At 57.5% G+C, this 24,886-nt stretch overlaps 1 protein-coding gene across 10 annotated transcripts in view; it reads left to right on the forward strand.

Moving 5' to 3' along the window:
- Nucleotides 1–24,886, forward strand: part of KIFC3 (kinesin family member C3) — a 51,684-nt gene that overhangs the window by 22,781 nt on the left and 4,017 nt on the right. For 6 of the 10 annotated variants that reach the window (XM_058279938.2, XM_058279933.2, XM_058279935.2 and 3 more), the window contains 11 exons: nucleotides 1,099–1,237; nucleotides 4,230–4,432; nucleotides 18,852–18,917; nucleotides 19,386–19,529; nucleotides 19,653–19,892; nucleotides 20,323–20,496; nucleotides 21,044–21,191; nucleotides 21,270–21,400; nucleotides 22,399–22,510; nucleotides 22,976–23,157; nucleotides 23,743–23,847. In XM_058279938.2, coding sequence (XP_058135921.1) covers nucleotides 1,099–1,237; nucleotides 4,230–4,432; nucleotides 18,852–18,917; nucleotides 19,386–19,529; nucleotides 19,653–19,892; nucleotides 20,323–20,496; nucleotides 21,044–21,191; nucleotides 21,270–21,400; nucleotides 22,399–22,510; nucleotides 22,976–23,157; nucleotides 23,743–23,847 — 1,644 coding nt within the window. The remainder of the gene's footprint in view (nucleotides 1–1,098; nucleotides 1,238–4,229; nucleotides 4,433–18,851; nucleotides 18,918–19,385; nucleotides 19,530–19,652; nucleotides 19,893–20,322; nucleotides 20,497–21,043; nucleotides 21,192–21,269; nucleotides 21,401–22,398; nucleotides 22,511–22,975; nucleotides 23,158–23,742; nucleotides 23,848–24,886) is intronic. The other 4 variants (XM_058279936.2, XM_071209147.1, XM_058279934.2 and 1 more) reach the window with 3 other exon arrangements.

Raw genomic sequence — 24,886 nt, forward strand, 5'->3', positions numbered from 1 at the left:
ATGAGGAACCATAAGCTTCAGCGAGGGTAAGTACTTGCCCATAGTCACACAGCTTTCAAGAGGCAGAGCCGGGCTTCCCTCCCAGGCCTTTCCAGCTAGGCTCTGAGCATTAAAAAAAATAAATAAAATAACTTTTTGTTTTGAATATACAAGGAAACACAAAAACTCGCCGTTTTCTCTCTTCCCAGATAACCTCTGTTGACATTAAAAACAAAACACCATAGATGTTTATAAGGCTAAAAAATTCAAACTCTAAAAATGTTCCAAATGAAATGTAAAAGCCTGTCAGTTTCTTTTTCTTCCCAGTGTTTAAATAATGCATATTTCCGCTCTTAGTCACTACACCATCATCAGGATCTCACAGAGAGATCCACTGTCCTTATCTTTCTCCAGATTTTTTCTATGCCTGTTTTATGTTTATCATCCCCAAATGGGATCACCCTTTGCCTGTGGTTCTGGGGCTTGCTTTGGCCGACTTTCCGTGCAGGTGGTTTTCTCCGGATGAAGCGCCCCTTTTTGCCTGCCCCCTGCTCCCCCGCCTGTCCACTGCTCTGCTACTACCCCTTCTCAGCCAGGAGCCAGGACTCCCCCCCCCCCCCCGGAGAGCCAGGCGGAGGGTGAAGGAGGCAGAGGCCACAGCCCTTCCCGTCTTCCTTGGCAGTCCTGGGGTGGCGCCTAGTGGGGGAGGTGGGGGCGGCAGCCGCTGGTAGCCTGGGGGAGGCCGCCCTGAGCTTGGTGTGCGGAGCTGGACAGCTGCCCAGCAGTAATGAATGGGGCTGCAGGCCTGAGGCCGAGTGGCCCCTGCCCTGGTGACTCACGCCCTATCACACCTGTGGAGATGGCCAGGTGAGTGTCACCTGAGGCTTTCTAGGTGTCCAAGAACCTTCTGCGCTGGTGCAGAGGGCCGGCTGCCGGTAGGGCCAGGAGAATGCCCGTCACCACTTGCTGTGGAGCTGGGCACGTCTCCTTCCAGACTCCGGCCTCGTTGTCCCCAGCCCTGCAGGGAATCCTTCGCTGCAGGAGCACCCCATCCCCAAGCCTGAGGGGGTCCCCCCGATGCAGTCTCCTTCACTTGAGGTTCTGGTTGTGTCTTGGCAGCAGGCCCTGCAGGACAAGGGGTACGAGAACAAGATTCAGGGGACAAAAGAAGAGAAGCCCCTGAAGAGGCAGGCGCTGGCCCCCAGGCGGGACCGGGAGGCCCCAGAAGCTGGTGGCACCATGAATATAGAGAAAACAGGTAAAGGGGCTCTGCCCGCCGCCAGCACAGCCCCACTGGAGCTAGCACAGCGGGGAGGCTCCCGTGGTGCCTGAGCTGCGCCCCACACCGTGCCCCTGTCCCGAGCCGGCCACACGCAGGCCTGGCCCAGCCTGACCGCCTGCCCTGACACGGAAGCTCAGAGGCCCCAGCCTGCCGATGCCCAGCTCCAGGGACAACGTCCCTCTCCCCCGTCACGCTCCTCCCCGTGTCCCAGGGCCCCCACCCAGTGATAAGAGGCTTTGGCCAGCGAGGGCCGGGGTTGAATTTCCCCGTTTTTTTGTCTTTTCCTGGCACCTGCCGAAAGCAGGATGAGAGTGGCAGCCTCAGAGACGCCACTGCCTGCAAAGAGAGGCCAACTCCCTCCTCTCATTCCCAGGGGTCACCAGGGGCCTGGGGCACTCCTAGGACAGGGCTTGGTCTCCACTGCCTCAAGGCTGAAAAGAGAAGCTCTTGGCCCTGCTCTTCTCTGGCAGGGCCCGCCGTGGCTTCCAGAGGCCCACTGGTTCTGGAAGAGTCTACAGGCCCACTTACAGCCTCCCAGGTCCGTGGTGCGTGTCCTCAGAGGGAGGCCTGAGCCCCGTGGACCTGGAAAGAGCCTCCTCCTGTGACCGAGAAAAGGCCAAGGGCACCCGGAGAGAGTGTGTTGGGTCCTTGTATTGTCCTCCTGTCCCAAAAGTTAAATGTGTGTCTGATGCTGCCATGTGGGGCAGGAGCCCCTCCCTCTCCTGAGGTGGTCCCAGAGCCATGCTGGCCTGTCCAGCCCTGGGCATGGCTGTGTTTGGTGGTGGGTGTGGAGTCTGGCCCGGGGTGGGCAGAGAGGCTTCCAAAAGTGGGCATTGCCCGCCTCATAGGTGGGCTCTCCTAACTGGGCAGCTGAGGGTGACTTTTGTCCGGGGGTCAGGGCTCGGCCCACATTCTCTCTACGCCCAGGTCCCAGTGAGGGGCACCCTCCAGGGGAGGGTCTCGGTGTCCTGTCCATGAAACTTGCACTGCATGCTGACCCCCAAGAGCTGTGCTGCCTCCAGTGCCTCGCCCCCTGGCGGTCTGGATCTCTCTCCTCCTCTGACCAACCTTCACCTCCTCAGGGGCTCTTCTCCCCGAGCAGGGGCTCTCCAGGCCCCTTGAGCTCCCCTCCCAGCACCGTCCCTGGAACAACGGTAAGGGCCCAGGGCAGGGCGGGCCTCACCAGGCGTGGGGTCTGCAGGTGTTTCAGACCCTCCTGCAATGTGAGTTGTGTCCCCGAGGTCTCATTCAGACCCCGTGGCCTGTTGCCTGCCAGTCACACCTGCGCCTCTCACACGGGTCCCAGTGTCCTTTCCCAGGCTGCTTCCGTGGGCCGGGACCCTTGTCCCCATTTCACATGTGAAGACCCTGCACCCTGTCCCCCACCCCTTAGGTGGCTGAGCCTGCTCTAGGGACCTGGAGCCTAGTGTGTTCTCTCCCATGCCACAGCAATCTGCAAAGCACTGAAAGGGCCCGCGGGTCACATGGCCCTCGTGGCCACCCCGTGCCGGCCTGGAAGCCTCCCTCTGACCTTGCTCTTGGGAACAGAGCAGAGGCCCTGCCAACTGCACGCGCATGGGCTGTGTCACATGCTGGCCACACAGCCAGGGCTGCTAGTTAAATGTCACCAGTGCCTGCCCTGCCCCAGCCCTCTGGACGGTCTCGGAAGTAGAGAAGGAGCCGCCTTGTAGGGGAGCGCCCTGCTCTCTGTCTCTCTAGGAGCTCACCCATCTCCCCATTGAGTCAGGGCTCAGGCTCCCTGCCCAGCCCAGAAGCCACTTCCCTGCCTCTCCCGCTCCCACTCCCTCTCCCGCGCAGGTGCGAGCTGCCTTCTTGTTTCTCGCCTTCTCGTTTCTCTGCGCTTGCAGGTGCACACTGCCTCCTGGTCCAAGCTGCCAGCGGGGCGTGTGACTGCAGGTGCGGGTGGCTTCATTCACAGCGTCTGGGCACCCCGGGTCCCACCTGCAGGGTGCTGCAAACCCCGGGGACCCTGGGCTGGAGGCAGAGTGGGGAGGGCTCCCCGCACCGCAGATGCCACTCTTCTCACTTCGTTCTGCCTTTCGGGCTTTGGCCGGGACAACGTCTGGCCTGACTGAGGGGAGGCCACGTCCCCTTGCCTCTCCCTCCTCTCCTCTACCCACTCTCTCTTCCCCCAAAACTCCTTGCCAGCAACCCTCCTCCAGAGAGCGAAGCCTTTCCTGGTGTCCCTGAAGCAAGCTAGGATAAGCATCCTCCTTAGCAGGTGGCCAGCCATGATTCGGTGACTTTGTCCTTCCGTCTCCCTGTCCGCTGTGCTCTTGGCTGGCGGGGAGGAGGAGCCCTTGGGCTGAGGCCCCGCCCACCCTGCTGCTTATGACTTTCTCACGCCCACGTGGTCCCAGGCTCAGCCCGGCCCAGCTCAGGTTGGGTTCCAGGCGCTCCTGGCTGAGCTGTGCCCGGTGTGCTGCCTCTGTCTGTCTGTCTGTCCCTCCCACATGCACATACTCGCCTTGCCCCCTCTCTGTGTATGAGGGGGGTGACCAAGGGGGTGGGCTGGGGAGCCCCACCCCTCCCTTCTGTACTCTGGAAAGGGTAGGGGTTTTAAGGAAATCCTCAAGAATAGTGTTAGACGCCTTCTCAGGTTCACCATGTAGAACGTCCTCAGCTGCGGTTCCTTGCAGGCTGGGCATGGGAGGGTGTACCCCGTCAGCGCTAGAACACATGCTTCCAGAAGAGCCAGCAAGTGCTTTTCCTGTGTCCTGCACCCTGAGCCAGGCAGAGCCACCTGCCCAGTGGCTTCCTCCCAGGCAGGCCCTGGAGGCCCCGGCTCACGGGGGGCAGCTGCTGCCCCAGCCTCCCATGGCTCACCCGGTCCCCCTGCTCACATTCCCTCCCTGTGCTGGACGGCCCCCCCGGCATGATGGGCAGCCCTTCTCCTCCAGGATGGGACCGCTGCTGCCCTGCTGATCGGCCACTACTTTGCTCGCAGGTGGGCGGCTCTTTGGCAGCGGGAGGTGCTCGAGCCTGTCCGGGTCGCCAGGCGCGGCCCCCGTCGTGCAGAGGATGGTGGAGGCCATGTCCCAGTTACAGGAAGAGAAAGCCCGGCTGCAGGAGGAGCTGGCGGCCCTGCAGGAGAAGCTGGCCCTCCATGACAGTGACCAGCAGGCCATGACTACGCAGCTGCAGAACCAGGTACCTGGGGAGGCTGGGGCCGTCAGAGGCCACTGCTCACCACGGGCCAGGTTGGAGGACGTGGGCCCGGGCGCCTGTGACTCTGGCCGCTGGCATAACAAATACGCTCTCCTCTCCTGGCCTTGGGAACCGGCTGGAGGGCACCGCGTCAAGAACAGGCACGGGCCTCCTGCCTTGGCCATCGTGGTTGCCAGGGCTGGGACCAGGGACCTGCCTATCTGGACGTGGTACGGCTGCGTCTGAAGATGTGAGTAGAGCAGGAAGGTGCAGGGTGATCCCCGCCCTGGGGCTCCTGTCGAGGCCACCCCGTCTCCACGGTGTACCAGGCTGAGTGCCTGAGCAGCTGAAAGTCACAGGAAACTGGCAGGAAACGAGAGCTTGATTTCCCATTAAAGGCTGAGGATTCAGTGGGTGTGTAGGAGGCGGGAATTTGGAAACTTGGAAGCCAGGGAGAGCCGAAGGTTCATTGTGGTGGCGACGTTCCTTCACTGGCTGGCTGGGAGGACACCTGGGGGCCCTGCTCCCAGCCTGGCTCTTCTCTTTCTCTCCTCTTTCCCTGTGTACACGTGGGCCCCAAGGCTCAGCTCCCCACCCTCACCCCAGCGTCGGTCTCAGGGCTGTGTCTGCACCCCCAAGGCCCCTTGTCTGCCACACTGTCCCCACGTCAGCTAGGCCCTGAGTGCTGTTGAAAGCCCTGCTTTCTGGACGGCCAAGTCCTTTCCCAGGCCCACGGGCCAGTCACTCCCTCATCAAGAGAGATGACCCGGATGTCTGGGCTCTTTGCATGTGTGGGCATCACTGGGTACTGTGGCGTGTGCCCCGTTTTTATGTACTTTTTAAATGCAGCGTTGTTTCCAGCTTACAGGTGCAACCTCTTCTTGGAGAATTATCTCTCCAACCACTCACCCCTTGCCGAGCCGGGGCCCTCGTGCTTTGTGTCGCTCTGTGTTGCTGTGCTGCTCTTGCTACACTCACCTGTCACTTTCCTCTCTGGCCTGCCTGTTCCCACCCTAGGGCTCCCCAAGGCAGGGTGTGTCACCACCCTCTTTGGATCCCTATTGCCTGCCCTCAGTGCCCACCCGCCTTCCTCAGGTGTTTGCGGAGTGCCTCACCCTCACCCCTGGGAATGCCCAGGTGCGCAGGCGTGTCCTGCCCTGTGGGGGCTCTAGTCTGGGGGAGACAGGTTCCTGTGACATACACACGAGTCAAGTTGGAAGAACGACAGGGCTCTGAGAGGGGCACACACAGGACTGTGGGGACTTGTCTGAGGGGCCTTTGTCCCTGTCGGGGAGGGTGCTGCCATGGGAGCTGAGATTGGCTGAGGGCAGAGGGAACTGCATTCTAAGCCGAGGAGTGGCCAGTGCAAAGGGCCTGTGACAGGAGGAGCAGGAGGAGCTCAAAGGCAGCCAGATGGCCTGTGTGGCTGGGCCAGGAAGGGCTGGGAGGTGAGGCTGGAGGGGCCAGCAGGGCCCGGTGGGCAGAGACACGGCCAGGCTGGGACACAGGCTGGGAGGACTCGGCGGGTGGAGGGGAGAGTTGGGAAGAAGTCGGCTTGTGAGAGCCGCACATGGCCTTTCAGTGTGGCAGGTCCCCCGTAGCCTTTGTCAAGTCAGTGGCTTGGCTGAAACACTGATGGGAAACTCTGCTTTTGGAGAAAATGCTCTGCCTCCGCTGGTCGCACTTGAGCGTGTAGACCACGCGAAGAAGTACGCAAAGAGCAGTGGGAAGCCGTGGAAGGGCTTGGGGCAGTGGGCGACCTGAGCAGAGCTGCTTTTTGAGAAAGGCAGTGCAGGAAGGGAGCGCTGGGGCTGCAGGCACCGGGTCAGCAGCAGCCCGGCCCCCTGCAGGGGTCAGCATCCTCAGCAGCCTTTGCCGTGGGGAGGCGCTGCCGCTGGGGCCACGAGGCGCGGCAGGCTGTGCGGGCTGCCAGGGCCCGCCCTCGAGCTCAGCAGCAGCTCTTCCCTTCCCTCACCATTCCAGCTCAAGCGGTCTGGGCTTTCTAAACAAGTTCTTGTTTTAAAATATTTGTCTTTTAAGAAACAGCTTTATTGAGATATTCACGTACCATAAAAACTCATCCCTTTGAAGTGGAACAATTCAGTGTTTTTTCAGTATAGTCGCAGAATTGTGTAACCGTCGCCACTACCTAATTCCAGAACATTCTCACCACCCTAAAAAGAAACCCCGTACCCACTAGCAGTCACTGCCCGCCCCCCACCCCAGCTGCTGGCAACCACAGTCTCTGTGGGTTGACCTAGTCTATATGCCCTATAATTTCATATAAATGGAATTATATACTATGTGGGCTTTTGTGACTTAAGGCGCGTTTTTAAAACTCCTTCCCCCTTTAATTAGCAGAGCCTACTGTAAAAGGGAAGTTGAGGGCCAAGCACCCCAGCCTTTGGGGGGCATTTGGGCACCAGCTTTCCCACCTCGTTCCCCTCCCCACCTCCCAGGTCAGCCTCAAACGAGAACTCGTCTTTACTTGCCTTTTGTCCTAGAACTTTCTGAGCGCCAGCTCTTTTCTGAACGTTTCTCAGGTGCACCCGAAGCCCCCGTCCCTGAGCCTCTCTCTGGGGGGTCCTGCTCTGTGGAGCTATGCCCAACTTCATGGGTCTTGGAGCCACAGTGCCTGGTGCAAATCCCGACTTTCGTCTTATTCACTGTGTGTCCTTGGGCTCGCCAGTTACCTCTCTGTGCCTCAGTTTCCTCAGCTGAAAATTGGATGTACTAGTAGTCCCTGCTGAGATGAACTAGTGGGTAAATGGTGTTGCCGCTGCCACTGCCATCATTACTGGGAAGTTTTGGATTTGGAGCCATGTGCCCAGGACTGGCCATTTCATAGCTGGGCCTGACTGCAGGACATCACTTTGTCCCGGGAGCCTTTGTTTCCCTCTTGAACTGGGGTTAATAAAAATTGCTTCATGGTTGTCAGGCAGACCAATTGAAAGCCGACAGAAAAAGTGGACGGTATACTGTAAAGCGCTGTGCTTCCGTCGTGAGGCCTGGCTTCCTGACACCCCCCGTGGTTTTGTGCAGGCCCTGACTTTCCTGGTCGTATGAATGTGGCTTCTCTAAGAAAAGTCCACACTGGGGTACACCTGGCTCATTCCCAGTCCCGTCCAGGCTCGCCTCTGACTGCACCTGCTTTCCTGTGCTGCTTTTCCTGGAGGGCAGTGTAGCCTGGTGGTTACAAAGGGAGACCTCTGTGGGGGGCAGCAAGTCCAGAGTTCAAATCCTTCGTCCGCCTCTTAGTGGTCAGGTGACCTTGTGGAAAACCAAAGCATAATCCATGGAAACCTTGGTGCCTCCTGTAAAGTGGGGATAAGAGTCCCTACCTCAGGGTTTGGGGTCTCAATGTGACCCCCCCAGCAGACACAAGGACTCCATGCGGGCGGCTGCCGTGGGCGGTGTTGGCGCCTGGCTCGGTGGGCCGGGGCACCTTCCCTCCCCATCACAGGTTCGCACGGAGTGCTCGTGTGTACTGTGGGGAGCTCCTGAGCCAAACCCACGCGGTCCTTGCTAACCCCAGTCTCGGCCTGGCAGGTGCGCGAGGCTCGGTCTGCGACGACAGCCCGGGCTGGCCCTGAGCTCCCCTGACCTCCCACGGCCGGCCCTGGCGCCAGGACTGCCAGCTCCCCAGGCTCCGTCAGAGTGACACGACACGCAAACTGCATCCCCCTCCCAGCTTCCCCCCTGCTCCTCAAGGGGGGCCTTAAAAGGAAACTTGTCCCTGGAGGCTGCCGACTGCCTGGCTAAGTCTTGCCCCCAAATTAGTCCAGTTTGGCTTTTTAAATGGTCAGACTCGTCACCAGCATTTAACTCTTGGTAAAGTCCACGCTAAAATCTAGACCTCCTTGTTGTCATGAAGTGGCACCCCTGGGCTGTCGTCCCCATGGGGCACCCACCACCTAGCGCCGTATAGCAGCCCCCGCCTTTGGCAGAGGCAAGCAGCCTCCCTTGTGCCTCGCCTGGCCCCCGCCTCACTCAGGGACCTTCAGGCTGCCAGCAGTCTTTCTAGGTCATTTATTGAGCACCTACTACATGTCGGGCATTGTGCAAGGCACTGAGGTTCGGCGTTCATCACAAGAACCAGAACACTCGCCTTCGCGGGACCTCCAGTCCAGTAACAGGATGTGTTTTGTGTCGGGCCGTCTCCCAAGAACTTGACACCCGTTCTCTCATTTAATCTCACTTAATCCTCAAGGCTGCCCGGGTGAGGTAGCCTTCACCACGCCACGAGGAGCCCCAGAGGCCCAGGGCCTTTCCCAGGGCTCTCCTGTGGGTAAGGCCGTGTCTGGACTAGCACCCACCTCCTCACCAGCTGCCACCCTTCAAAGGCAGAAGAATCCAAGTGTGAAGACTTGGCAGGGAGGCAGGACGGGGGCACAGGGGCCACGCAGGCCTGCCCGGTGGTCCTGTAGCTGGGAGTCGGACCTCCCGGCAGGGGGCATGTGCTGGGAGGCCAGAGAGAATGGTTCCCAGGCTGGTGCCCCAGGGCACCCCTCTGGCCTCCAGGCTCTGTTTCCTAGAGGCCTTCCCCACCCCAGGCCCGCTCATCTTCCCAGGCGGCAGCGCTTCGGTCTTTCCTGAGAAAACAGCCCATGATCACCGTTCCTCAGAGAACAGCCCACCGTCACCCTTCCTCAGAGAACAGCCCACCGTCACCCTTCCTCAGAGAACAGCCCACGGTCACCCTTCCTCAGAGCATAGCCCACCGTCACCCTTCCTCAGAGAACAGCCCACCGTCACCCTTCCTCAGAGAACAGCCCACCGTCACCCTTCCTCAGAGAACAGCCCACCGTCACCCTTCCTCAGAGAACAGCCCACCGTCACCCTTCCTCAGAGCACAGCCCACGGTCACCCTTCCTCAGAGCACAGCCCACGGTCACCCTTCCTCAGAGCACAGCCCACGGTCACCCTTCCTCAGAGAACAGCCCACCGTCACCCTTCCTCAGAGAACAGCCCACGGTCACCCTTCCTCAGAGAACAGCCCACCGTCACCCTTCCTCAGAGAACAGCCCACGGTCACCCTTCCTCAGAGAACAGCCCACCGTCACCCTTCCTCAGAGAACAGCCCACCGTCACCCTTCCTCAGAGAACAGCCCACGGTCACCCTTCCTCAGAGAACAGCCCACGGTCACCCTTCCTCAGAGAACAGCCCACGGTCACCCTTCCTCAGAGAACAGCCCACTGTCACCCTTCCTCAGAGAACAGCCCACGGTCACCCTTCCTCAGAGAACAGCCCACCGTCACCCTTCCTCAGAGAACAGCCCACCGTCACCCTTCCTCAGAGAACAGCCCACCGTCACCCTTCCTCAGAGAACAGCCCACCGTCACCCTTCCTCAGAGAACAGCCCACGGTCACCCTTCCTCAGAGAACAGCCCACCGTCACCCTTCCTCAGAGAACAGCCCACGGTCACCCTTCCTCAGAGAACAGCCCACGGTCACCCTTCCTCAGAGAACAGCCCACGGTCACCCTTCCTCAGAGAACAGCCCACGGTCACCCTTCCTCAGAGCACAGCCCACCGTCACCCTTCCTCAGAGCACAGCCCACCGTCACCCTTCCTCAGAGAACAGCCCACGATCACCCTTCCTCAGAGAACAGCCCACGATCACCTCTCCCGGGCTTGTCTGGAGTGGGGAGGTGACCCGCAGGCTGTCTGTGAGGACAGGAGGCCGCCAGCTCCACCTCAGGAGCAGACAGGGAGGAAACCCAGGCCTGAGTGGGGCAGCCCCGCCCGGCGGCACCTGCTCTGCCCGGGATGGAAACATGGGCGTGGGTCAGGTCAGCAGACGGGCCTGGCTCCCGGTTCCACCAAGCAGGGGCGGGGCTGAGGCCCTCCCGCCAGGCCCGTGACTCAGTTTCTCTGGCTGATGAGCAGCTCAGGCCTGAAGTGGGGTGAGGGGGGTTGTTGCACAAGCCCAGCCTGGGCCCCTCCTCGGCCCTGGGGTTTCGGCCTGGCCGCTGACTCAGGAACGTGCACGCTGTCCTGCCGGCCATTACGCGAGTGTTTATTGAGTATCTACTGCGTCGGTGCCTCCCCTCGTGGGTTTCCAGACGTGGTCAGCCATGGCAGACCCAGCGCTGTGGTGCGTGCGTGAAGGGGGCGCTACACGGCGTGCTGCCGGGGGTCTCCCAGCAGGACCCCCGCTGCCCCGCCTCCCTCTGGTCTCCCACTCCCTGCTCTCCCCCCTCGGAGCTCCTGCCTCCCTTCCATGGTTTCTCTGACCCCTGCAGGTGTCCTCCAGGTGTGTCCACTTATCCCTGGTATTTTGCCTGTTTTCCTTAACTCCGAGAGACCTGCCCATTCCCCTGAAGCTCCCCCGAAGCAGAGCCCTCGGGGTGGAGGGAGAGGGGCTCCCTCCCCGCAGCTCGCTTTCTTATTTCCCAGCCCCCAGTGGAGCTGCCCCCAGGGCGCGGTCACCGGCCCGGCTGCTTGGAGCAGGGCGCCCCGTGGGTCGGTGGGCTGCCTGCCGCCTCCCCCAGCAGAGGTGTCTGGCGTCCTGACCACGGGTGGCTTTTCCCACAGCCTCTTCCCTCTGCCCGCCCCTCCCTGCCCCAGCCTGCCTCTGGCAGCCACTTCCTTCTGGGGCTCCCCAGAGATTCCAGAAGCACCCAGGGTTCCGACTGTGATGGAAAAAGGGAGCAGAGTCTGGGCTGCAGCTGGGTGGTGGGCAGGAGCTGACCGCCCCCCCCCAGGCAAACACTGGGAAACCTGCTTCCCTTCCCACTTTACCTTCCCGGCACTGGGGTCTGCGCAGCCAGAGCAGCGATGGGAGCCGGGGAGGTCAGAGCGCAGCGGCAGCTGGTTCAGGGGCAGCTGTGGACCTTCTTGGGGAGATTTCTGAGGGTGGAAAGTGGAGGGTGGGGATTCCCTGATCTTTTCAAAAGAAAGTAGACCCACTTATTTCAGGATACGGGGTTTACAAGAGGAATATATATCCTTTGTGGAGAATCAAAAACTGAAAAGCACAAAGAATTGGTTGATTGTAAGGCCACAGCCCAGAGACCTCCACTTCTTGTCTTGCATGCACAATTTTGTTTTTTTCTTTGACTTCATATATGGATGAGCCTTTCTCCCTATCATTTGGAACTCTTGGTAGGCATAATTTTGATATGTGGTGTGTGTTATATATTTAACCCTTCCCCTGTGCTGGGTATTCAGGTTATTCCCAACCTCGTGAGTCGGGGATGAAAGGCTGGCTTATGTAAATCCAACCTCACTCCCCCCAGGGTAAGGAATCCAGCCGCCCTAACACCAGGCACCTAAAAACAGAAAGGGGATGGGGAGTGGGTAAAGAGGTGGCACCAGCCTCACTGCCCTGCCGAACGAACTTGCTGGCCGTGGGGTGACAGAGACCCGCTTGGGTCCTGGTGTGTCCGGGCCCAGCCCTGTAGGTCCTGCCGTGAGGGAGCAGTGCTGGTGTCACCGGCCTGGTCTCCGAGGTGGAGCGGCTCCCAGGGCCCCTTCCTCCCAGCCCTCTCCCAACAGTCGTGGTTTAGCCCAGGGAAATGTGGCCTCTGAGGCCAAGTGCTGCCCACCAAAAGAAATGTCGTTTGGTGGCATTTCAGCCATGTAAAGCAGGGAGCTTGTGTACACATACTCCCAGGACCCACATGCCTGGCCTCTCTCAAAACATCGCAAGATTTGGGAGCATGGGGCCTGCGTTCCCACCTGGCCCTGGTCTGTGGGGTCTGCTCAAATTCATTCTGATTGGGGACATCGTGGTCATCTTGTCCGGTCCCACACAGCCCCTCACCTGCCGGCCGGCCTGTGTCGGTGATGGGCATTGTCACCTGCTATGGTAAGAGCCCTCTGCTTTTGTGGCTGGCACAGGTTAAAACCGTGCCTTACGGGGGTCTGACTCCCACCACGCCTTTTCCAAGCTGAGTGTGCTCATCACGGCATGTTCCGCAAGAAACACCCAGCCGTGCTTTGATGACTGCTGGTCAGAGTCTCGGTCTGCCTTTGGGTTATTTCCCCAGGAGAGGTTCTGGGAAGTGGCCAGTGCAGACCAGGCACTGGGGGTGGCTCGGGAAGGGTCACCATCCTGGGCTCTGCTGATGGGCCTTGGCTCCTGATGGGATGCACACCCCCTTCTCTCTAACAGCCCTGGCCAGTCACAGCTGTCCTGCGAGACAGAGTGGGGGCCAGAGTGGACACAGGGACATTCCAGAGGCTGGGCAAGGGCTGACCCAGGTTTTGTAGGGCCTGGAGTTTATGTAATTTGGGAGCTCTTTTTAAGAAAAGAAATTCAGAGACTTCTGGGAAGATGGCAGGTTAGAGAGACATGGGATTCACTTTTCTCCCAGAATAATAGCTAGAGGACAAAACAGAGAAAAGTGTACTAGGATTTAGGACACCAGGGGAAGGCTGGACACCACCCAGAAGAGAGAGGGGCACAGGGGAAGAATCTTGATGGAAAGGCCATGAGTGGAAGCTGTGACTGCAACTGCCAGTGCCTGCCCTCACGCTGCGAGCAGTTTTGAATTCTCCGGCTCAGGCCAGTGGCTGCAGACAAAGGGGCCGCAGGGATCCACCTCCCCAGGAAACGGGAGAGAGAGGGACGCAGCCTAGGGCTGATTCTGACTGTGGCCAACAAATGTGGTCTGCTGGGTCCCACGAGCATTTCCAGGCTGGGGGGGGGGGGCATCGAGTCCCTGGGGAGCCAGCAAGGGACAAGAGATCCAGCCCCTCAGTCACCCTGCCTGCTGACCTGGGCTGGCTGTTGAGGACTCAGAGCAGAGTGGAATTATTTCCTACCCGGGAGAATGGAGGGGGCGGCTAACAAAGGTTGGAGAACAGCCTCTGAGAAAGTTGGTGTTGGCAGTGAACACACTCCATGGGGCTTTGAACTGAGGGCTAAGAGCGCCATCTGCTGGTGGGCCGCGGAAGTGCATGAGAGGAGGCTGAAAATAAGTAAGAAAGACCTTTTTGGGTCTTTACAACCTTCCTCAGCAAGGTGCTTGCAAGCGGGTCTGCAACCCATTACTGGGTCCATGGCAGATTTGAGCAGCTAATAAGGATAATCCTAAAGACCTAGAACAGGCTGAACTAAGAATCAAAGAACAGCAGTAACAGCCTCCCGCCACTAAATCCCTATGAGAGAAATTGAATATCAAAGTAAACTCACCACTATAATCAGATGCCTAGACATCAGCAAAAAACAACAAACTATACTAAGAAAGTGGAAGATAAGGGCCAAGCAAAGTCCCAGATGAGACACAGGACTGGAGGCAACTAATCAAAAAGGTTCATGCAAATCTCGAAAATGAAATTAATGAGTTGAAAGACAAAATGGTTAAAGAGATAAAGGACATCAAGAAGACTATGAGGGAAGCGGATATGGCTCAAGAGATAGAGCGTCCGCCTACCATGTAGGAGGTCCAAGATTCGAACCCAGAGCCTCCTGGCTTAGGTGGTGAGCTGGCCCACGGGCAGTGCTGCTGCGTGCAAGGAGTGCCATGCCACGCAGGGGTGTCCCCCACATAGGGGAGCCCCACGTGCAAGGACTGCACCCAGCAAGGAGAGCCGCCCCACGCGAAAAAAGCACAGCCCACCCAGGAATGGCACTGCACATAGAGAAAGCTGATGCAGCAGGATGACGCAATGAAAAGAGACACAGATTCCCAGTGCCACCGAGAATGCAAGCAGATACAGAAGAACACACAGCGAAGGGACACAAGAGAGCAGACCACGGGGGGGGGGGCAGAAGGAGAGAGAAATAAATCTTAAAAAAAAAAAAAAAAGACTATGAGAAGCACAAAGAAAATTTGAAAAACCTGAATATAAAAATAACAGCTTATGGGAAAGACTCAATAGGTAAAAAAACAAAACAAAACACACACACATTAGAGGCATACAACAGCAAACTTAAAATGATAGAAGAAGAAGTGATGCAGAGGACAGAACAGCTGAAATTGGAGAGAACAGAGAAAAGAATGAAAAAGGTGAGCGGGGGCTCAGAGATTTGAGTGATAACATGAAGCACAACAACATATGTGTCATGGGAGTTCCAGAAAGAAGAGAAGGGAAAAGGGACAGAAAGAGTATTTGAGGAAATAATGGTTGAAAATTTCTCAACTCTCATGAAAGAAATGCATTTACATACCCAAGAAGTGCAGCTACCCCATTCAGAAAAAATCTGAATAGACCTACTCTAAGACACATACTACTCAGCGTGTCAAATGTCAAAGATAAAGAAAAAATTCTGAGAGCAGCAAAGGAGAAGCAAACCATCACATACATGTGTATGCCCAGGAAGACTAACTGTGGATTTCTCATCAGAAACCAAGGAGGCGAGAAGACAGTGGTATGACACAATTAGGATACTGAAAGAGAAAAACTGCCAGCTGAGAATTCTTTTTTTTTTTTAATCTCTCCCCCTTCCCCCCAAATGTCTGCTTTCTGTGTCCATTTGCTGTGTGTTCTTCTGTGTCCACTTGCATTCTTGTCAGCAGCACCTGGAATCTTGTCTCTTTGTTGCATCATCTTGCTGCATCAGCTTTCCATGTGCATGGCGCCATTCCTGGGCAAGCTGCACTTTTTTTTTGAGTGGAGCAGCTCTCCTTACGGTGCACAATCCTTGCACATGGGGCTCCCCTATGCAGGGAACATCCCTGCATGGCACGGCACTCCTTGCATGCATCAGCACTGTGCATGGGCCAGCTCACCACATGGGTCAGGAGGCCCTGGGTTTGAACCCTGGACCTCCCATGTGGTAGGCAGACGCTCTATCATTTGAGCCAAATCCCCTTTTCAGTCCAGCAAAATTGTCCTTCAGATATGAAGGTGAGTTTAAAATATTCACAAATAAAAACTAAGAGTTCATAAAAAGAATATGCCTTCACAGGAAACATTAAAGGGAGCATAACAACCCAAAAGAAAAAGATGGGAGAGAGGCTTGGAGGAGATTGTAGAAGGCAAAAATAGCAGAAAGGATAACCAAAAGAGTAAAAAGACAGATGAAAATAAGATATGACATATGAAAACCAAAGAATAAAATGGCAGAAATAAATAATGCATTTACAGTAATATCATTGACTGTGAATAGATTAAACTCAATCAAAGGATGTAGGCTGGGAAGCAGATGTGGCTCAAGTGATAGAGCTTCTGCCGACCATATGGGAGGACCCAGGTTCGATCTCTGGGGCCTCCTGGTGAAAAAGAAGAGAAAGCATGCCCACACAGCAAGCCAGTGCCCCTGTGAGTGCACGCGGTGAGCTAGTGCCTATGCAAGTGAGTCACGCAGCAAGATGATGACGCACCAAAAGAGAGACAAGGGGAGAGTTAAGGTGAAGCACAGCAGAAACCAGGAACTGAAGTGGTGCAATTGACAGAGAACTGTTCTCCACATCAGGAGTCTCCAGGATCAAATCCCAGTGAATCCTAGAGGAGAGAAAATGAGAAGAGAAAACAACACAGATAGCAAAAACAGCAGGGTGGGAGGAGGGGACAGGAGGGAAATAAATAAATGTTACCAAAAAAAGAGAAGGATTTAGGCTGACAAAATGGATAAACTATGAGCCATCCATATGCTGCTTACAAGAGACTCAGCTTACACCATGGATACAAACGGGCTGAAAGTGAAAGGTTGGTAAAAGATACTCCACACAACAGTAACCAGAAAAGAACAGGGGTAGCTCCACTAGTATCGGAGAAAACAGAATTTAAATGCAAAAAAAAGTTATAAGATATACAGAAGACCATTATATATTAATAAAAGGGACAACCAACCAGGAAGAAATAACAGTCATAAATATCTATGCATCTAACCAGGGTGGCCCAAAATACATGAGGCAGACTCTGGCAAACTGAAGGGAGAAATAGACGTCTCTACAATAATAGTTGGAGGCTTCAACACACCACTTACCTCATTAGATAGAACAATTAGACAGAAGATCAACAAAGAAACAGAGCACTTGAACAATATGATAAATGAGCTAGACCTAATAGACATAAACAGACGCTGCATCCAAACTCAGCAGGTTATACATTCTTCTCAAGTGCTCATGCGTGGATATTTCTCCAGTGCTCATAGACCACATGTTGGGTCACAGGGCAGGTCTCAATAAATATAAAAAGATTGAAATTAAACAAAGCACCTTCTCAGATCATAATGGAATGAAATTGGAAATCAGTAATAGACAGGAAAGGGGAAAATTCACAAATGTGTGGAGGCTAAACAATACCCATAAACAATCAGTGGGTCAAAGAAGAAATTGTAAGAGAAATTACTAAATACATTGAGATGATTGAAAATGAGAACATAATTTATCAATTGAGAGTCCAGAAATAAACCCTCACCTCTACGGCCTACTGGTTTTCGACAAACTTACCAAGTCCATGTTGATGGGACAGAAGAGTCTCTTTAACAAAAGGTGCTGGGAGAATGGAATATTTGTAACCAAAAGAATGAAAGCAGACCCCTATCTCACCCCTTCTACAAGAATCAGCTCAAAATAGATCAAAGACCTTAATATAAATGCCAGCACATAAAACTGCTGAAGAAAATGTAGGGAGAAAAAAAAAGAGAAAACATAGGGAAATACCTTCAGTATCTTGTGGTATGTGCTGGTTTCTTGGATCTTACACCCAAAGCATGAACAGCAACAACAACAAAAAATGGGACCTCCTCAAAATTAGCACTTTTGCATCTCAAAGGACTTTGTCAAAAGGGTGAAAATGCGGCCAACTCAATGGGAGAGAATATTTGGAAATCACATATCTGATAAGGGCTTAATATCCATAATCTATAAATAAATGCTACAACTCAACAATAAATAGGCAAATAAACCAAATAAAAATGGGCAAAAGACTTGAATAGACATTTGTCCAAAGAAGAAATAAAAGTGGCAAAAAAAGACATGAAATAATGTTCAACATCACTAGTGATTACGGAATTGCAAATCAAAACTGCAGTGAGATATCATTTCACATCTACTATTAAAAAGACAGAAAACTACAAGTGTTGGAGAGGATGTGGAGAGATAGGAATGCTTATTCACTGTTGGTAGGAATGCAGAATGGTACAGCCACTGTGGAGGGCTGTTTGGCAGTTCCTAAAGAAGTTGAATACAGATTTGCCACGTGAGCTGGCAACCCCACTACTGGGTATATACCCAGAAGAACTGAGAACAGTGACGTGAACAGACATCTGCACACAGACGGTCATAGTGGTGTTACTCACAGTTGCCTAAAGATGGAAACCACCCAGGTGTCCGTCAGCTGAGGAATGGATAAACAAACTGTGTTGTATACGTAAGATGGGATATTATGCAGCTGTAAGAAGAAATGAAGTAATGAAGCACTTGACAACATGGATGAGCCTGGAGGACATTATGTTGAGTGACGCAAAACAGACACAAAAGGACAAATACAGTATGATTGTGCTACTATGAACTAAATATATTGTATAAACTCGTGGAGTTAACTAGAATATAGGTCATCAGAAAACAGAATGAGGTTAGCGAATGGAAAGCTGAGGGTTAACCTGTGCAGAATTGGTAAAAAGGTTGGTTGTTAATCTTTGGAAATGACTGGAAATGGTGAAAACATCATAGTGTTTGTCACTACCCATGCAATTATATGGGTATGACAGTGGTTGAAAGGGAAAGTCAAAGGTCTTGTATATCACTAGAAGGAAAGCTAAAAAATGTAACATGGGAATGCATAAGTCATTATGCTCAGCGAAAGAAACCAGACACAAAGTACTACATATTGCATGATTCCATTTCTATAAAATGTAAATATAAATCAATTTATAAAGATGGGATTAGATGAGTAGTTTTGTAGGTCTGGGGAGGAATAGCGGGATTGAGAGGCGACGGCTGAGCGGTGTGGAGCTTTTCTTTTTGGAGTACTGAATTTGCTGTAAAATTTTTTGCGGTGATGAATGCCCAGCACTGATGGTAATAAAAGCCATTGACTGTATACTTCGGATGGATGGTATGTTATGTGAATATATCTCAAGGTAACTGCCTTTAAAAAAAAAAAAAAAGCAAACTGAAAACAAAACACATATACCCGAAGATTTCAAAATTACAAGCCCAAAGGTAGGTGCAGGGCCCTGGCAAAGGGGCTCGTGCAGGTGAGGGCCCCCAGGCTACAGCTTTCTGAGGCCTGCGGCGGGTTGCTCCTGGGTGGCCTGGGGGTGGGGGTACGGCCGGGGAAGGGGTTCCTTCTGTTGCACTTGCTCTCCAGACTTTCCTGAAGAGCCCTGGCCTGGCTGGGTCCTGCGGGTGGGCCAGGGTGCTCGTGGCTGTTGGCTGCAGGCCAGGTCTCTCTTACCTGATGCTTGAACCCGGGGAAGGTCAAGGGTCGTGGGGCCTCGGGAAGCCACTGTCTGGAGTGAGCCTGGGCGTGGGCTGGGGTGAAGAGCCAGGCCCCGGTGACCCTGGCTTTGTGCTGGCAGGTGGAAAGCCTGAAGGAGAAGCTCGTTAGCCAGGCCCAGGAAGTGAGCCGACTTCGACTGGAGCTGGTGAGCGTCCACGATGCCTCCCTGAGGGGGCAGGGGCTGCCCGGCCCCCCCAGACTGGCCCTCCCCGGTGCAGGGGTGCGAGCCGCAGCTGCATCCTGGCCGAGCAGCCCGCTGCACCCCCAGAGGTCATGGGACTCGGGGGCTGTGTGTGTGTGAATTCTCCTTTGCTGACGCACAATAGGAGTGTGAACTCTTGTGGATAAATATGACTTTTACTTGTTACTTTCACACTAAGGAAAATAGAATGAAGGGGGGGCCCACCGGGAGAGCAGTTCCTGCCTTCCCAGCCAACCTGCGCCCTCTCCTCTCTGCCTTTATCTTCATCTCTCTCTCCCTCACCGTCCTTTCTCTTTTTCGCCTGCTCTGTCTTCCTTGCTGCTACTCCTCTCTCTCTTTCTCCCTTGCTCTTGCTCTCTCTGTCCGTTCTGCCCTGGCCACATGCGCCCCCATGGCTCTCGCTCTCTGCAGGGAGGCACCGACTTGGAGAAGCACCGGGACCTGCTGATGGTGGAGAATGAGCAACTGAGGCAGCAGATGAAGCGCTGGGAGGCCGGGCTGCAGGAGCTGCGGGCGGAGCCGACGGGGACCTGCTCGGGCTGCGAGCACAGCCAGGTGAGCAGGGCAGGGCGCGGCCCCCCACCCCGACCCCGGAGGGCCTACCAGCCCCCCCACCATTCCTAACAGCGCCCCCACCCGTCTCCGCCTGCCTGCCGGCGGCTTCCCCACCACCCGCAGGAGAGCGCCCAGCTGCGTGACAAGGTGTCCCAGCTGCAGCTGGAGGTGGCGGAGAGCAAAGGCATGCTGTCTGAGCTCAACCTGGAGGTGCAGCAGAAGACGGACCGGCTGGCCGAGGTGGAGCTGCGGCTCAAGGACTGCCTGGCCGAGAAGGCACAGGAGGAGGAGCGGCTGAGCCGGCGCCTGCGCGACAGCCACGAGACCATTGCCAGCCTGCGAGCCCAGGCGCCACCCATCAAGGTGAGCCCAGGCCAGTGCTGCGCGGGGCCTGAGCCAGCCCGGACTGGGCCGCAGCACGCTCGGTCCCCCTGCACCGAGCCACTGCGCAGGTGTCACCTCCGCGCTCGGTCTTGCCCACTCCCCTTCTTGCTGTCCAGGGTCAGGCACCCAGTGGGTGTCACACACCACCGTGGGAGCCCCCCACGGGCCAGGGTGGAAGCAGCTATCTCAGGTTCCGCCCCTGTCTCTGTCCCTCTTGCCTGTTCTGTGTCCCGGCCGGGGCCATCACCAGGCTCATGGCAAGTTTTCACCAAGAAAAGATTCCAGGAGGCCCTGGCAGCATCCTGGAAGGCCGGATCTCACAGCTCCCCAGCTTCTTCGGGGGGGGCCCTGGGCGGGACGTTCCCGAGGGTCACCGCCCCTCACGCCTCCTCCTCTGCCTCCCTCGCAGTATATCATCAAGACGGTGGAGGTGGAGTCGCCCAAGAGCAGGCAGGCGCTCGGCGAGTCCCAGGCCCGGAACCAGCACCTGCAGGAGCAGGTGGCCATGCAGAGGCAGGTGCTCAAGGAGATGGAGCAGCAGCTGCAGGGCTCCCAGCAGCTCACAACACAGCTCCGGGCGCAGGTGCACAGGCCTCGAGGGGGTGCGTGCGTCTGTGCGCGGGGCCTGCGTGCACGCCCCGGGGAGCCAGAGGGGGCTGGAGGAGGGCCGAGGGGCTGGGGGCCAGAGGCCGCCTCCCGGACAGCAAGGGGTTAAGCTCTCGGGGATCCAGCAGACCTGGGTTTGAGTCCCTCCTCCCTCACTGGCATGAGACCAAGGGCAAGTTCTAAGTCTCTGTCCCTTTATCTGTGAAACGAGTCTGACTGCAGCACCCACTTCATAGTGGGGACTCGGGGATCTGAGCCCACCGTCCACAAGAGGCTCTTTGCACAGACTCAGCCCCCAGGTGGGCTGCACTCTTGTCATCACCCCGGGCGTGGCACAGGACCCTGCCTGTGTGGGGACCGGGATGGCGCTGGGGACCCTGCAGGGAAGTGGTAGCTGCACGGGGCTCGTGGGAGAGAGAAGGCCAGTCTCCCTCTGCTAAGTGTGTCCACGTGCGTGTGCGGGCCGGGGGGCGGGCCTCTTCCCTGGCCCCCACCCCGGCCCTGAGCCTCCCCCTGGCCACCAGATCTCCATGTACGAGTCAGAGCTGGAGCGGGCGCACGGGCAGATGCTGGAGGAGATGCAGTCCCTGGAGGAGGACAAGAACCGCGCCATCGAGGAGGCCTTTGCCAGAGCCCAGGTGGAGATGAAGGCCGTGCACGAGAACCTGGCAGGTGAGCCAGCGCCCGGGGCCGCCTGCCGTCCCCCGCAGCCCCCGCCCCGCCCGCCTCACCCCCCTCGTGGCCCCGCAGGCGTCCGGACCAACCTGCTGACGCTGCAGCCGGCGCTGCGGACCCTCACCAACGACTACAACGGGCTGAAGCGGCAGGTGCGCGGCTTCCCGCTGCTGCTGCAGGAGGCCCTCCGGAGCGTCAAGGCCGAGGTGAGCACGGGCGGCCGTGGCCGAGGCGCCCTCGGGCAGACACGGCATCCACCCAGGGTCCCCCTCCAGAGCTCGGACAGAGCCCCCCCAGACAACAGCCCCCACTCCCATACTGCCACCCTCAGAGACCCGGTTTGCAAACATCAGCCAGGTGGGGGGCAGGAGCTGGGTGCTTCTCAACCAAACAAACATGCTACGTATTCTTGCACCTGTGAGATTTCATTTAGTGTTTGAAGACACACTTGCACAGCCTTGAGTCAACAGCGTCTCTCAAGTGCCTCCTATGTGCCGAGCCTTTTTATAGCCGTTGGCTCCTTGACTTTGTGTGACAGCTCTGCGGGGTAGGCAGGCTGATATAGTTTGGGAATGTAAAAATAGTTCTTCAAAAAAATGATGTCAGCAATACACGGACATGGTGAAATATTCAGATGAATATTTCGGCCTCTCCTGCCGCTGCAGCCCGCTCCCCGAAGGCACCTGCCTCCCAGCAGTGCCCGAGGGGCATTCTGCATGTGTGGAAGCCCGATCACGTGTCCACACGTGCGGTACACTTCCTTTCACCTGCCTGGGTGTGTGGGTGTGCACTTGGCCACCTTTTTCCTTGTGACAGTTCACCTGGAGACCTTTATCTCCCACTTCCTACAGAGCCACCCAATAAATGATTGTCTCCATTTGACAGATGAGAAAATTGAGGCTCAAAGGAGGCAGGGCAGAGCTGGAATGTGAGTTCAGGCAAATCACGTGGTAGTTAGGTGATGGCACTGCAGGTCGGGGCCGACCGTGGGCTCTTTCCTTGCTCACGAGCAGCGTAACTGGGAGCTGCGGGGCTCAGCCTCTCCGGGGCCCACCTGTAAAATGGGGATGAGAGCAAGTAGCACCTACCCAGAGGGTTACGGGGAAGACGTGATGCGTGACAGCTCCTGGCAGGTGCTCAGCCTGGGGCGGGGCCGTCGGGCACGGCCAGTGGGGCCCCTGACGGCTGTGCATACCCCCACCAGATTGGCCAGGCCATCGACGAGGTCAGCAACACCAACCAGGAGCTGCTGCGCAAGTACCGCCGGGAACTGCAGCTGCGCAAGAAGTGCCACAACGAGCTCGTGCGGCTGAAAGGTGACTGCTGGGTGGGCTGGGGCCGGCCAGTGAGCTGCTGCTATAATCCCCTATGGGAGAAAGGGAAACTGAGGCACAGAGAAGTCAGAGAACTTACTCCAAAACCACACAGCTAGCCAGTGGGCCTGCTTGGATTTAGACTTGTGTCTGCTCCCCTCCGAAGCCCCTTCCCCGACGTTCATGGCAGGCAGACTTGCCCCTCCCCAGCCCTGGGTGGTGGTGGGGTAGAGCATTGAAATGCCAGGTGGTGGGTGGCGGGAACGCGCATTGCGCTGCCCTGGCGCCTGGCCGCGCTTGAGACCCCACTCACTCATTGCACAAAGGCCACCCTGCCCTGGGGGCTGGCTTAGAAGGCAGGGGCCCCTGGGCCACCAGTGTGATCAGGACACCAGTGGGCACCGGTGGGGGCCAGTCCCGGGTCCGGCCTTCACGCGCTGCGCTGGTGCCCCTCCCCACCCAATCCAGGGAACATCCGGGTGATCGCCCGGGTCCGGCCCGTCACCAAAGAGGACGGGGAGGGGCCCGAAGCGACCAACGCCGTGACCTTCGATCCCGACGACGACGCCGTCATCCACCTGCTGCACAGGGGCAAGCCCGTGTCCTTCGAGCTGGACAAGGTCTTCTCGCCGCAGGCCTCGCAGCAGGACGTGAGTGTGGCCCTGGGGGGCACCTGCGGGAGAGGGCAGGGGGCTGGAGAGAGGGCGAGACGGCAGGTGCGCAGACGTGTAAGCGCTGGGGAGACAGGACGGTGGTGGGGGGCCAGGGCCCCTCTTCCCTGCCCTGGAGGAGAGCCCCTCTCTGGAAGGAGAGGTCAGTGCGCCGTCCCCCCGCCTGCGCGGGCCCTCTGGCCTGTGGCTGTTCCTCCGAGCTCCCCACGCACCGCCCCCAGCTGAGCCCTCGGCCTTGGGCCCGTCCTTTCGCTGACCTCGGCCTTGAACATGGGTGAGGCTGGGCAGGCTCCTGAGCCCAGGGCCGGGCAGCCCCTTCCTCAGGGGTTCATGGCAGGAAACACCGTCCTGTCTTCCCTCCAGGCTCTGGGCAGCCGGGGCGCCCGCGGATGGCTGATGGAATCGGCCTGGTCACCCTGGGCTCCCCGGCAGCCACAGGTGGACGGTGGCGCGGGTGCCGCCCGGGGGCCCAGCGGGAGAGCCTCAGGGGCCACTGTCCCTGGAGCGGGGGCTGCGGTGCCGGCATCTTGGCAGGGCCTCACCCTCCGTCCTGCGGGCCCCCAGGTGTTCCAGGAAGTGCAGGCTCTGATCACCTCCTGCATCGACGGCTTCAACGTCTGCATCTTTGCCTACGGCCAGACGGGTGCCGGCAAGACGTACACGATGGAGGTGGGTGCCGGCGCCGCCCTGGCCTGCAGTGGGAGGGGGAAGCCTGCCCCAGCCGCTGCCAGGGACGGAGCTCTCAGCACTGTGTGCTTTGCCGTGTTCCCAGCCACCACCCACTGTGCTCTGGGTGACCCTGGAGAGGGGTGCCCCTTGCCCGGGGGAGAGCAGGGCCAGGGCCTCAGCCCCAGGCCCTCGACTCTGCCCCGCCTCTGCCCCCAGCTGCTGGGGGCCTGAGTGGTGAGGGGCAGGGCAGGTGCTTCCCGCCAACAAACTGTCATCAGGGGAGCGTCAGCCACGAAGAGTCCAAGGCTGATGTCGCCGCAGCCCCTCAGTGACACACAGACTGAGCTTCTGGGCTGAGGTTGCCCTGCACGGTGTCGGGGTGACCGAGGTGGGCTCTCAGCCCTCCAGGAGACCCGGCTAGTGGGGGTGAGGCCACACGAAGACGTCCCGGGGCACACAGCACTCCGTGGCACCCAGGGCCCTCTGCGGATGGGGGAGCAGCGCGGCAGGGGAATGGGGAACGTTGACTGGGAAGAATCCTGATGGTAGAGAAGGAAAAACGTGAAGCCAGCGCTCGGGTTGACTTTGATTTGTTAGCATTGCCCTGGCACTTGGGGGGTGCTGTGGGGCTGCCCGGGAGGGGAGGAGAGAAGAGTCTGGGGTCCCAGCCAGGGGCACGAGAGGGCTGGCCAGGCCCTGCTGGCCGAGGCCTTGGCACCCTTTTGTAGCCCCCAGGGCGGTTCTGTTACCCCCTTTCAGGGCGGATGAGATGATGTGGGGAGCGTTGCAGGCAGCCTGGGCACGGCAGCAGCTCCACCCTCAGCCTGCGTAGAGCTGAGGTGACCCTCAAACGACCTCAGGAGCATTTATCCTCCAACACTACCTGCCAGGCAGTCTCCAGGGGACCCACCTGCCAGTGGGCGAGTGCAGGAAACGGGCAGATCAAGGGGGGCCTGCCTGAAGCCAGGACCGAGGGGAGGACGGAGCAGCCACTGGGGTGTCTGGGGGACGGCAGGGCCATAGGCCGCGAGGCCAGAGC

This window comes from Dasypus novemcinctus, chromosome 18 (assembly GCF_030445035.2).
Source record: "Dasypus novemcinctus isolate mDasNov1 chromosome 18, mDasNov1.1.hap2, whole genome shotgun sequence".
NCBI lineage: Eukaryota > Metazoa > Chordata > Mammalia > Cingulata > Dasypodidae > Dasypus > Dasypus novemcinctus.